This window comes from Gorilla gorilla, chromosome 16 (assembly GCF_029281585.2).
Source record: "Gorilla gorilla gorilla isolate KB3781 chromosome 16, NHGRI_mGorGor1-v2.1_pri, whole genome shotgun sequence".
In the NCBI taxonomy this organism is placed as follows: domain Eukaryota; kingdom Metazoa; phylum Chordata; class Mammalia; order Primates; family Hominidae; genus Gorilla; species Gorilla gorilla.
Window position 1 is genome coordinate 62,798,010 of NC_073240.2, and position 14,480 is coordinate 62,812,489.

Below are 14,480 nucleotides of genomic sequence, written 5' to 3' on the forward strand. Positions count from 1 at the left end.
AGATTACAAGATCTAGAACCAGACCGGATTCAAATTTTAGCTCTACTATTTTCTAACTGTGTGACCCAGAACAAATTATTTAACTTTCACTTTCCTCAGCTGTAAGATGGCAACAAAAATAGCACCTATATCAAATGTGACTATTAATGGGCTAATTCATATAAAGTATTTTGAAGAGTGACTGCTGAATAGTAAATCCTCAATAAATGTCAACTACTTTCACTGTCATTACCATTAACATCATCAGAGCATGCAAATCTCTTAAAATTGACCTAAACTTAGCTTTCCAACCCTACATCCAACTACTCTCTATCAGACTCCCAAACTGTTAGCTGATCCCACAGATGCTCTATACTTTCCCACCTTCACTGTCTCCTCTACCTATGCCTTCTCTCCTTTCTGCAGATCCATCCTTTAAATCCAGTTGAAATACACACCTTCATAGTGTCTACCCTGATCTCTTTGGCCGACTATAACATGTTCATTCTGAACTCCCATAAAACTGTCTGTAACTCTTTGATGGGACTCAACACTTTTTCTTGCTTATTATTATGCAAATTTCTTATTTGTCCAATTAAAATGTAAGGTCTTTGACAGGAGGGTCCAAGGACTCTCTAATTTTTCTGCTTTCAACAGTGTGTAGACTGGCATCAGACTTTTTTTAAAGGAGCCTGGAAGCTAGAAAACATTGCTGCCTACAAAATTCTAATTTTTAACCTAGCATTCTATCCCCAGACAAATCAAACGAGTGTAGAAATAAAACACAAAGACATTCAGCCTTAAAAGAATTTTCGAAATTATATCCGGTGCATCCATTCTTAAAAGCTTCTAGATGTGTTCTAGGGAAACAAATGAGTAAACTAAGGAAGCAAAAAAAGGCAAAGGACCCAGGAAACAGGGAATTAAACATAGACGAGCAATTCAGACCAGTCCTAAGATGACACCTGTGCAGCTGGTCCAAAAAATAATCAGTTCAGAGGGGGATCTCCAAGAGACAACAGGGTGGTAGAGAGTACCAACAGATGGGTTTACACGATTGGAAAATACTATCATTACTCATATAGCAGACAAATTTCATGTAGCATGTGAAAAAGAATTAAAGATAAATTTACATAGAAGACTAAGCAAATAAGAGCATCATTTACAAATTCAAGGAAAACAAAAGGTTGTATAAGAAAGGAAATATAGTCATAGTACATTGATATGATTTGGATATTGGTCCCCTCCAAATCTCATGTTCAAATATGATTCCCAGTGTTGGAGGTGGGGCCTGATGTGAAGTGACTGGATCATTGGGGTGGGTCCCTCATAAATGATGACAGGCCTGCTTCCAATTCATCTTCTGCCATGACTGAAAGCTTCCTGAGGCCCTCACCAGGAGCAAGTGCCGGCATCATGCTTCCTATACAGCCTACAGAACTGTGAGCCAATTACAACTCTTTTCTTCATAAATTACCCAGTCTCAGGTATTCCTTTATAGCAATGCAAAAACTGCCTAACACACACATCATGTGACCTGCGCAGTGAACAATAATCGCATTGTCATAGTAACCTAAGTAGTGACTAGTAATTGGCCAAAAATTATGATATATTCATATTATGAGAAAATGGGAAGGAGAATTCAGGGTGCAAGGAGATAGTAAGAGAAGTAAACTCCGTGACTACCATAACAGGAAGTCCTAGATAATGCCTTATGTTAATGAACTAGATTAATGACAGAATGTTAACATTGCTAAAAAATATTACTAACTCAAAGGAGTTGGTCTGGAGGGTAGCAAAGGATGAAACAAGGGACTGCCATTTTTTGTCATGTCATTTTGGCAAAACTATTGATTTTCAAGTGTGTGTACATATTACTTTGATAAAATCCAACATCTTAAGTACAGAATCTAGCATTTGCGAATCTTTTGGCCTTACTAGGAATTTAATCTTTCTCTTTATGATAGCCTTCCAGAAAAATAAACTCACTCCAATGAAATAAAAGGAGAAAAATATCAAAGAGTTTATTTTTACAGTTAAGCAAACTTTCTAGAAATGAACTCATAGTTTTATTTCAATTTTATTTTATTCCTATACGATAGTGGGAAACAATATATTTTTACCACATAAAACAAGCTAAGTCAAAATCTTTTTTATGAGCAGACCAGCATGATAATTTTGTTTCCATTTTTATCATCTGCTGCTTAGAGTTGAATCATCTCCTCTCCTTCCCTCTCTGAGTCCCTATACATGTGCAATGGTGCTTTTGTGCTTTTAATATCAATAAACAAGTAGAAAAATAAAGTATAATTAATAACTATTAATAATGGTAAAATGTGAAATATATAAAGGTCAGGGTTGTCCTCTATCATTCACATGAATAATATTATTTGAAGATGTGACTCATATCCATAGAAATGAGAAAAGAATACTCCAACATTCTTAAATGTGTTTCTTAACAGTTAAGAAAAAAAAATCTAAATATACTTCCCAATTCCTGAATTCATCTTTTAGTCTCAAAACTTTTTTGACAAATATAACATGTTAAAACTGAGTGTTAAAACAGTTTCACTTTTTGAATTTTAATTCTATATGAAAAAAACTTAAATTTTATCATTCAAGAAGCTACAATGTCATTACCATATACAGCATAGGCCTAACAGTTCTATTTACACAAAATTAATACTACAGATGTACATCCTTTATATCAAACCATTCATAATAGCCTCTTTGTCAGACCCAAATGTCTGTTTTCTCAGCACTGAAGACTCAGGAGTCAAAATTTCCTAAGTCTCAGTACGAAACGTGTAATAATCATATTACCAATCAAACTGTCAACCATGAAAACAAATGAGACTATATACCACGACTTTTCTTACAGGTGACTGAAAACACTAAAATGTTCTTTAGGCAAATATAAGTTATGCTCCATTTTTTAAAAAGGAGGAGTTTAAGATTTGTTTCTAAATAATATATGTAACTTATTATGTAATTGTAAATGATAAATGTGTAATTATATGTTATATGTTATATAACATATAATTATATGTTATATCAATATATCTAAGTATACATCAATATACCTAATGATGTATACTTAGGTATACATAGTATACCTAAGGTATTCATTAGGTATTCAATATACCATATGAATATACATATGTTAATATCCTAATCTGAATAGTTTCAAGAAAAAGTGAAATCCTAGTGCTCTCCAATTCTTAGTCTTCATTTTTATAGTACTACTTTTACATATATTAATTAGCCAAAATTGAATATAAAGAAAAAAGTCACAATTGTCATGAAACAAAACCATTCTTGGCTTGCTTTTTTGCCATGCTAAAGTCATACAAATAAAGAAAACTGTTTTCCTAGAAATACAGATACTTAAGCTTCAGCAGGAAGACAAAATATGCTTAAGTGTGAAAATAAGAGAAAAAATGCTGAAGCTTTTAGAAAATTTCTTCCATTATGGTAACCTCTGTATTTTTAAATAGTTTAGTAACTTTTAACAAAAGAATCAATATTTCTGCATAAGAAAAAATACTTGGAGCAAGAATTTAAAACTTTCGGCCGGGCGCGGTGGCTCACGCCTGTAATCCCAGCACTTTGGGAGGCCGAGGTGGGCGGATCACGAGGTCAGGAGATCGAGACCACGGTGAAACCCCATCTCTACTAAAAATACAAAAAATTAGCCGGGCGCAGTGGTGGGCGCCTGTAGTCCCAGCTACTCGGGAGGCTGAGGCAGGAGAATGGCGTGAACCCGGGAGGCGGGGCTTGCAGTGAGCCGAGATTGCACCACTGCACTCCAGCCTGGGCGACACAGCGAGACTCCGTCTCAAAAAAAAAAAAAAAAAGAATTTAAAACTTTCATTAAAAACTTAAAGGAACAACCTCTTTAAAAAAGATTTCTAATTGATTCAATCAAATGACAACATCTTAAGCTAGGAAAAGAAATCTTATATCTAAATATAATTAACATCATTTCTAACTCAATATTTGCTTTATCTTTTGAGAGAGACTATCTTCATCATAAAAATATATACACATGCCACCAAATGACACAAAAATTATATGAAATGCTAATAACTCATATACCCTAATCAGCAATTGTTGATTGAGATAAACAATAGATGTCTGGAAAAGTCCTTCAATTCATCACTCTATAGACTACTCTTTTTCATCATATCCTTGTTCTTGCTCTATAAACCAAACAAAGTCATCAGATTTATTTTTAGATAAAAACAAAAATGTAAACGTAAGGCAGGATGTTCAAATGTTAAAACCTGAAGAATCAAGTTTTTGGGTTTTTTTTTAATATCCTGTACAAAAGGAAGGGAGATAGCTAGGACTAGAATTAAAGCAGCATTTCCTCTAAACATCATTTCACTATAGCATTATGCTTAACCTCATTATCCAGCAAGAACACGGGTAAACATGCACACAAAGAAACTTCCCATTTGCCCAAAATAAACAGGCCTGCAAATACTGAAAATTTGGAAAGTCTTCCAAACTAGCACAATAAAAATGACTAAGAAAAGTGGAAAAATCAAATTGGCAACATGATAAAACACTCACAGAAAAAAGGCAATTACTTTTTCCTAAAAGTGAGTCATGAAAATATAAGCAATATTTTGAGATTTTAAAAAAATTACGTCTTTAGAACTTCAACTTATGAAGGCTTACAAAAGCATCCTCTTTAAAGGATATTAATTATATCTACAATATAGGTACGTCTAAGTTTATCTCAAAAAAACTTTTTACCTTTTTCTGCTGCTTTTTGAAGGGCTTCTTCAATTCGGGATAGCTCTTTCTGTTTAACATCCTGCAAGGACTTTTCTTCTTTTTCAGCATCATACTTAATACCTAAAAATATATAGTCAATTCACACAAAAATAAATGGAATTAATAAATAAACAAATGGAAAAAGTTCAGCCTCATTATGATTGTGTAAGTGTATAATCTTTCTGCAATACAAAAATACTTTCACATTTTTAGTTTTACGAAATGTTTAAACATAAATTATTCCTATTCACTTACAAAAAACTTAAATACAAAAAGAAGGAGGGAGGAAAAGAAATTACAGGTAGAAAGGCAGGTAGGAAAAAGGGAGACAGGAGGAGGGTGAGAACAAAGATAAGAAGTAGAAACAGAAGGAAGACAGAAAGTACACCAGAATACTGTTCTATCAGTGGTAAATTTGGAATAATTTAATATCCAATACTACCTGGGATCAATATAGATTGATTTTTTAAACTTTCAGAGAGTAATTCGGAATACATATCAACAATCATAAAATATATAAGCCCTTTTTATCTAGTAATGTCATTTCTGATCATGCAATCTAAGGAAATAACACAAAAGAATAAAAAAGATCTATAATGACGTATGTATAGTATTGATTACAATGACGTATTTATAGTACTGACTATAGTATTGACTAGTATTTATAGTATTGACTATAAAGCAAAAAATAGTAGGTAGCCCACAATAGAATACCATACAGCCTTTCAAAACTGTCACTGTCACCGTGAAAACTGTGAAACATATCAAAAATGTATATAATAAAAGGCCAAGTCACTGTTGTATATATAATGTGGTAACAGCTACTGAAAATCAGGTATGCATAAACTAAAGACTGAAGAGCAAAATGTAAAAATAAAAATTTTATTTGTACAATGGTTAAGAAATTGTAAGTAATTTTTCCCTAAAACATACAAACTTTTCTTAACATTATATTGCTCTTATAAATGAAAAAATAATAATAAAGATATTACTTAAACATCACTACTTTAAAACATTAAAAATTAAAATACTATCATTTCAAAGGAAAAAATTATCAATTTTACACATTTTTGAAAGAACATTCACTCAAAATCAGAGCAACAAAATAGGAAAAAAAATAAATTTTTCAATCTTGAAATCTGGAGATTAACATATCAGGATATTTTTAAAGATTTATTTCACTTCATTTATTACCAGTAAATCTGCCTAATGCAGCTCAACAGGAAGCCTTAGTTGCAAAACAAGTACTCTTAGAAAATAGAATAAATTGAAAAAATGAATTAAATTTTCAACAACAAAAATACTTTATACACAAATGCGGTAAGATATATGTGCATACATATAAGTGCATGTAAGTGCATCTATGTATGATTCATTTATTTAAATTACCTTCTATCTTAATAAATAAATGTATTAAAATACTTTACTCAGATAACAATTTAATTTCAATGTGATGTTACTGAATGGTTAAAACCTAAAATAACATACTTGCTCCAGGGACAACAAGCAGGTATAATCCTTCCAGGGTCGCAACAACTGCTTCTCCATAAAGGTTTTTCCAAGGAATCTTCAAAGTTAATTTATCTAAGGAAACATAATTTCAACCTTAAATTATTATTTGACTGCTCAAGAACACAAAAATTTCTTACTTTCCATTAAGCGAAAAAGCATAAAAAACTCTTCATGGTATATACATCACTCAGAAAAAATGAAAAAACTCCAACACTAAAGTTTACAAAGGTCTTTTCCACATAAAATTACTATTAAGTGAATAGTCACATGGTAATTTTTATTTTTATTATAAAATATTTTGATAATCATTATCCATTTAATATTCAAAAACTGTAAAATGAATAAGTCAGCTATTATTTCAATCCTGAAAAAAAGGAAACTCAGTCCTAGTGAAGTTAAATTAATTGCTTAAGTCTATCTAGTGAGTTAAGCAGTGACCAGATTATTAGTAAGGATGCTGAACCAGATTCGGTGCACAACAACAGTTGATAGTCTTAATATTGCACATGCTCTTCTATCCACATCAACAAATAAATCCTTATAGATCAACAGTAAAATAATATCTGCACAAGCTACCAGGAATTGAAGCAGCAACACAGAGAAGAGATGCAAAGGAACTTTGTGCAAATGGAATTTTGACAGCATACCAAATTGTCACAACAGGAAGAGGCTAGCTCTAAAAGCAAGGCATACGGTATTATGAATAGTATTATGAGTCACAGGCAACTCAGACCACTTATATTCCAAATATCTACTTATAAATCACTTAGAAGACAGAACACGTGTTCTGTCTTGGAAACAATGGTATTAATGTCAAGTCCTCCTGAGGTGAGCCCACAAAAACTTTCACTCATGACACAGATGAACTATGGCCCTAATATTACTGTCCCAATTTTGGGGTTTTATGGGGGAAAAGCCTGTTAAGGGAAGACAAGAGAAGACCAAAAGGGCATGCTCTCAGCTAAATTTTGAAATAGGCAAAATCTGTCAAAATCTTTCCATGTTTCTTTCCCTAATCTCTAGTATCCCCTCTTTCCAGGTCTCCAGGCAGCAAAATGTCCCCAATCTGCCTTACTACAGCAATTCTATCCAAACCTTTCCTACACATAAAGTTTTACATGTTCCAAAATAAAATACCTTCCTTCATCTATAATTTTTAAAATTATATTTAAAATCTATAGGCGTCTCAGAGCTACTAATCAAGATTTTCAGGAGAAAAGAATTTGATTCTACTAAGTCATGCTTGTATGTGAATAATTAAGTCACTTACACCACCAGAATCACTGGTGGTTTTTCATTTAAAATCATTTTTAAATGAAAATGCTCAAAGTTCAAAGAACTGAAAAACAGTATAACAAACTAAAGAGAAAATAAAATAATGCAATGTAAGACAGACTATTTGGGGTCACCTAGATGGATATGTAGGAAAGCCAGTTTTACCTGGTATCTATTCCCAAGGTTAAAATATCAAATTATTTCTCCATTTAGATTTTCACTTCTCTTCAGCTTGTAAACCTGCTGAATTTCTTAAATGGCTTGCATGTCAAGGGAAGTCTACAACGTTCTGGGTCATTTCTAAGTCCAATGATTTTATATTTACAATAGGTACTGTTACATTTGTAATTATCTCAAAATCTCCTAACAAAATTTATTTGATTGCCTTCTTGGTGAGCATAAGACAGAAAAAGTGGGAAACGTCCCGTTAACTAGCATACCAGAAAGGGACTGTCTGTTCCCTAAACCTTTTCTTCTCTACATTTATACTAATTATCCCCCAATCTCTCATAAAGGTCCTAGAATTGAGTTTTTTATATATTACTCCCTCCTTTTATAGATCACGAAACTTTTTAAATTTTTAAGAAAACGGTAACTCAAGGGCACCCACAAATATGTCTAGCTCTTAGAAAACCAAATCACACTTGAGCTTAATTAGCCACACTGACCCTACAGGTTAGGTATAATATTTTAACCTAAGGAGAAATTTAACAACTAATATAAATGCTCTGTAAACCAAAAAAAAGATAGTTATAAAGACAATATACTTTGCATACTTATTTGTAAAGGGTCTCTCATAACTCAATGGGTAACAGTGAAGGAAGCCATTAAATCTTTGTGTACTTTAAAAGCAAAAAGAACAAATTCTGAACCATTAGAAAACCTCCTCCATAATATAAATCTATTATATTGTATAATACAAATATAAATATAATAAATACAATATATATTAAATATATTATATTTATTAAAATAATATATATAAATATAATATATATTAAATATAATAAATTTATTATATTGTAAGAATATAATAATGCAAAATTTCTTTAGTCAGCTATAATTGATCTAAGACACTGGAAATACAATTTCAATCTATGTTCCAATTTTAGATGTCTATAACTTCCTTGAAGACAAAGATATCACCTTCATCCTTGCATCTCCCATAGCACTTGCATAGTCTTCTACATAACGTGCATAAATATTTCAAAAGTAAAAGAATAAATGAACGGCTACAACTTCTATATTCTAGGATTTCAGTGAAGCATATAGGGCCACAGTACTTCTAGAGCACTGCTACACATAACCACCACATTCAGCCCTATCTAACAAACAAAAAAGATGACACATGCCTAAAGATGCTTTCAGTCTAAGAAAATTTATCCTGTTTCGAGACAAAAACATAAAAAATTCTTGTATGTTAAAAGGAAACATATATGTCATATAAAATGACCCAAACGGAAGTATCCAAATAATTGCTAAGAGATGCTAGAGTAGTGAAAGACAAAGCCTTCCTATAATACAGAATATTGAATAAAGAAAAAAAGTGATACAGCGTAATAGCAGGGTGATAAAGTTGGGAGAAAGGATGTAGCATAAGTAAAATTATAGGAGTAAGCCATCTTGGGTTGTAATTTACTTATTTTTTAAAGTAAATCCTAAACATAAAACCTGAAACTATAAAATTCCTAGATGAAAACTGAGGAAAAACTCATCTGGACATCAGCCTAGGCAAAGAATTTATGACAAAGACCCTAAAAGCAAATGCCAGAAAAACAAATTAAACAAGTAGGACTTAACTAAGAAGTTTCTAGGCCAAGCGTGGTGACTCACACCTGTAATCCCAGCATTTTGGGAGGCCAAGGCGGGTAGATCACTTGAGCCCAGGAGTTCAAGAACAGCATGGGCAACATGATGAAACTCTATGTCTACAAAAAATACAAATACAAGCCAATCATGGTGACACACCCGTCGTTTCAGCAACTTGGGAGGCAGAGGTGGGAGGATCCCTTGAGCCCAGGAAGTTGAGGCTGCAGTAAGCCATGACTGTGCCACTGCATTCCAGGCTGGGCAACAGAGCAAGACTTTGTCTCTAAATTAATTAATTAATTTTTAAAAAGTAAAAATAAAAATCTTCTGCACAGCAAAAGAAATAATCAACACAGTAAACAGACAACCTACAGAAAGGTAGAAAATATTTGCAAATTATGCCTCCAACAAAGGACAAATATCCAGAATCTACAAGGAACTCAAACAACTGAACAAGAAAAAAACAACCCCATTCAAAACAGCAAAGTACATAAACAAACATTTCTCGAATAAGAAATACAAGAAGCCAACAAACACATGAAAAAATGTTCAACATAACTAATTATCAGAGAAATACAAATTTAAACCACACTGAGATACCATCTTACACCAGCTAGAATGGCTATTATTAAAAAGTAAAAAATAACAGATATTGGCATGGATACAGAGGAAAGGGACCACTTGAGTACTGTTGGTGAAAATGTAGACTGGTTTAACCTCTATGGAAAACAGTACGGAGATATCTCAAAGAACTAAAAATAAAAACAGCAATCCCACTACTGAGTACCTAAAAGAAAATAAATCGTTATATAAAAAGACACCTGCACTCATATGTTTATCACAGCACTAACCACAATAGCAAAGTCACACAACCAACCTAAGTGTCCATCAACAGTTGACTGGATGAAGAAAATGTGATACATATATACCATGCAATAGTATGCAGCCATAAAAAAGAATGAAATCATGTCCCCTACAGCAAGATGGATGAAGCTAGAGGCCATTGTCTTAAGTAAATCAACTCAAAGGTGGAAAATCTAATATTGTATGTTCTCACAAGTAGGAGCTAAACAATGGGTACACATAGACATAAATATGCATAATAGCCTTTACAGTACACAGCTCCACAGAGACATTGCCAGGACAAGTAAGAGATAAGGAATTAACAACCAGAATATATAAGGAACTCAAACAACTCTATAGGAAAAAATCTAATAATCTGATTTAAAAATGGGCAAAAGATCTGAATAGACATTTCTCAAAAGAAGACATACAAACGGCAAACAGGTATATGAAAAGGTGCTCAACATCACATCATCAGAGAAATGCAAATCAAAACTACAATGATATACCATCTCACCTCAGTAAAAATGGCTTTTATCCAAAAGATAGGCAATAACAAATGTTGGCAAGAATGTGGAGAAAAGGAAGACCTTGTACACTATTGGTGGGAATGTAAATTATTATGGCCACTATGGAGAACAATTTGGGGGTTCCTCAAAAAACTAAAAATAGAACTACCATATGATCCCCCAATCCCACTGCTAAGTATATACCCAAAAGAAAGGAAACCAGTATATTGAAGAGATACCTATACTCTCATGTTTAATGCAGCACTATTCACAATAGCCAAGATTTGGAAGCAACCTAAGTGTCCATCAACAGGTGAATGGTTAAAGAAAATGTGGTAAATATACACAATGGAGTACTATTCAGCCATAAAAAAGAATGAGATCCTGCCATTTGCAACAACATGGATGGAACTGGGGGTCATTATGTTAAGTGAAATAAGCCAGGCACAAATAGACAAGCTTCACATGTTCTCACTTACTTGTGGGAACTAAAATTAAAACAATTGAACTCATGGAGACAGAGAGTAGAACAATGGTTACCAGAAGCTAGGAAGGGTAACAGGGGAGAATGGTTAATGAATACAAAAACAAAGTTAGATAAAATGAATGAGACCCAGTATTTGATGGCACAACAGGGTGACTACAGTCAATAATAATTGATTGCACATTTACATATAACTAAGAGTATTAATTACATTATTTGTAACACAAAGAAAGGATAAATACTTTGAGGTGACAGAAACCTCACTTACCCCGACGTGATTATTACACACTGCATGCCTGTATCAAAATATCTCATGTACCCCATAAATATATATACCTACTATGTATCCACAAAAATTAAAAATAAAAAAATTTAATGGAAATAATAGACACTGGGGACTCCAAAAAGGGGTAGGGATTGAAGGAGGTGGGTGGAAGTTCAAAGATTACCTATTGGATACAAAGTTCAATATCTGAGTGACAGATACACTGGAAACGCAATCCCCACCATTACTCAATATATCCATGTAACAAGCATACACATGGACCACCTAAATCCAAAATTTAAAAATGTATAAATTAAATAAATAAATAAAAATAAAAACCAGATAGCATGGACTAGATGGGAAGACTTTGTAGATTAAATTTCCTATTGAAAAAATTTATTCAACAAAGATATATATTTACTTATAGATGGTCTTAGTGTAGGAGTTTAACTGCAGAGAGACTTTGTACTTACCAAAACATATCCTCCATACCACATTGCTGCATAATATATCAAGTGAAAATGGTTGAACAAAAGATGAAGGAAATAAGCTACATTTACAGTTTATCTACTAGAGTTTGCAAATTATACTACTTTCACATTTAAAGAAAAAGCACATAAAACTTCGAAATCTAATTTGAAAATGAAGGTATATTTTGTGTGGTGGAACCAAAGCCTGAAGAATGCAATTGCAGTTCAAATAGCCTTCCATTTTCTACCTTTTGTCATAAAAAAAAGAAGTATGTACGTTTTATATATAATATACATTAGGTTCAGAACTCTACGAGCTCTAATTAATGTAAGCAAAAAAAAATCTCTCACACTTTTAATCAAAGATTTTTTTAGGTTAAATAACACAAGCAAAATAGAAAACAATAGAACTAAGAATAATTCAAATGAAGACTAAAGTACTTACCAATTTGGCCAGCCTTGACTTTAAAAGGAACATCCAATTCACTCTTCAGAAGAAAGAGAAAATGTAAAGGACATCTTAAATTATTAAGCCAACCCAAAAATCACTTTTGTGTGATCATTTAAATACACATGTCCAAAGAAAAACAAAAACCAAATTTTCTATATTTGAATAACTCATAAAGGACATGTTTTATAGCCAAAAAACGTTTCATAGGCCTGGTGCGGTGGCTCACACCTGTAATCCCAGCACTTTGGGAGGCCGAGGCGGGTGGATCGCCTGAGTTCAGGAGTTCGAGACCAGCCTGGCCAACATGGTGAAATCCAATCTCTACTAAAAATACAAAAAAATTAGCCTGGTGTGGTGGCAGGTGCCTGTAATCCTAGCTAATCAGGAGGCTGAGGCAGGAGAATCGCTTGAACCCAGGAGGCAGAGGTTGCAGTGAGCCGGGATCACGCCATTGCACTCCAGCCTGGGTGACAAGACAAAACTCTGTCTCAAAAAATAAAAATTATAACTTAAACTATGACTTTAAAGAAAGAATTCACAAGAGAAACAAAATGATAAATAGTAAAAACAGAAAAAGTTTGTAAATAACCAGGTAAACTGGTTACTTGTTTTAAGTAAACCAAATCAAATGGAAATTAAAATCAAACCAAATCAATTTAAACACATAGACAATGTTTATCTGAAATACTAGAACAGAAAAAAAAAGAGTCTTTTTGCATAAATTAGTTGAAAACAATACTGAACAACAGTTCTCTCTCAAATATTTAGTAAATGAATAAATTTAAAAATCTTTAAAAGAAAAGCTAGATTCCCAATATATTATTTACCAAATTAGTATTTCGTTTAGATAAGTTACAGAGAGGTGCCAACAAATAATAATAAACTTTCACTTACCTATATTCCAAACAACTAGAAAGTTCAAATAACTTTTTTTATTCACAGAATGCTAAACAACTGATATCCATGATAACCTGAGTTTTTAGAATTATTAAAAATTAAACCAGTCAGTACAGCCTTCCTGTTAGGTGTGACTTAATATATAATAACACTATAAAAATCTGACCACCAAAATATAGGTAATAATTAACTAAAATGATCAATTTACCTAATCATCTGATTATGTCTGAATGCTACGTAAACAGGAATTGAACAGAATGCTATTATAATAGCTTTAGATAAAAAGTCTTTTTTAGACCAAAAAAAAAAAAAATCTTTGCTGCCAATAAGAGCAGCTCTGTCCTCCTGGAGGACAGGAAAGATAAATTCAAGGGAATTTGCATTATACAGTATACAAACTGCAAACTACAAAAAGGTGGTCTCATGCTCATTTTAATCCTCCTGAAATAATTTTCACACAAAATAAATGTAAATAACCCATATAAAAGTAAAAATTCATCAATTTGGTTTAACTGGGGAAAGGAGCTACTTTGAGTAAAAAATATAAATTACAGGGGGAAGGGATAGCATTAGGAGATATACCTAATGTAAATGACAAGTTAAAGGGTGCAGCACACCAACATGGCACATGTATACATAGGTAACAAACCTGCACATTGTGCACATGTACCCTAGAACTTAAAGTATAATAAAATATATATATATAATATAAAAATTACAAAATAGTTTATTATATTTAATTATAACCAAAACTTGAATTAGGCTAAAACAGTTCAAATAATTTGTCTCCTTAGTATGTTAGATATATATCCTGTCACTACAATTCTATTTATATTGTCATAGATAGAGAAAAAAACCTCTTTTCCAATCTATAATAACAGAATCAGGCCTAAATTTTTGTTTAAAATTTAAAAAGTTGTAGCATCCTATATAAAAAAGAGAAAAATATTTAAATTTTTGAGTACCTACTATGTGCCAGGCTCTACTTCTCATCTTATTCAAGCCACAAAGACACAGAGATATTATATTGTTTTATAATTAACTTCACTTTATAGATGATTAAACTCATGCTAAAAGATCAAAGAAATTAAGAAGTTAGGCTGGGCGCAGTGGCTCATGCCTGTAATCCCAACACTTTGGGAGGCCAAGGCAGGCAGATCACTTGAGGTCAGGAGTTGCAGACCAGCCTGGCCAACATGGC

At 32.6% G+C, this 14,480-nt stretch overlaps 1 protein-coding gene across 4 annotated transcripts in view; it reads right to left on the reverse strand.

The window, feature by feature from the left end:
• Positions 1–14,480, reverse strand: part of VPS13C (vacuolar protein sorting 13 homolog C) — a 201,496-nt gene that overhangs the window by 169,966 nt on the left and 17,050 nt on the right. For all 4 annotated transcript variants that reach the window (XR_010131001.1, XM_055364235.2, XM_031002250.3 and 1 more), the window contains exons 3-5: positions 12,377–12,419; positions 6,253–6,348; positions 4,744–4,845 (exon numbers count right to left, since the gene is read on the reverse strand). Coding sequence is in view for 3 of the 4 variants with exons in the window: in XM_055364235.2 (XP_055220210.2) it covers positions 4,744–4,845; positions 6,253–6,348; positions 12,377–12,419 (241 nt within the window). In the remaining variant the exon portion in view is untranslated. The remainder of the gene's footprint in view (positions 1–4,743; positions 4,846–6,252; positions 6,349–12,376; positions 12,420–14,480) is intronic.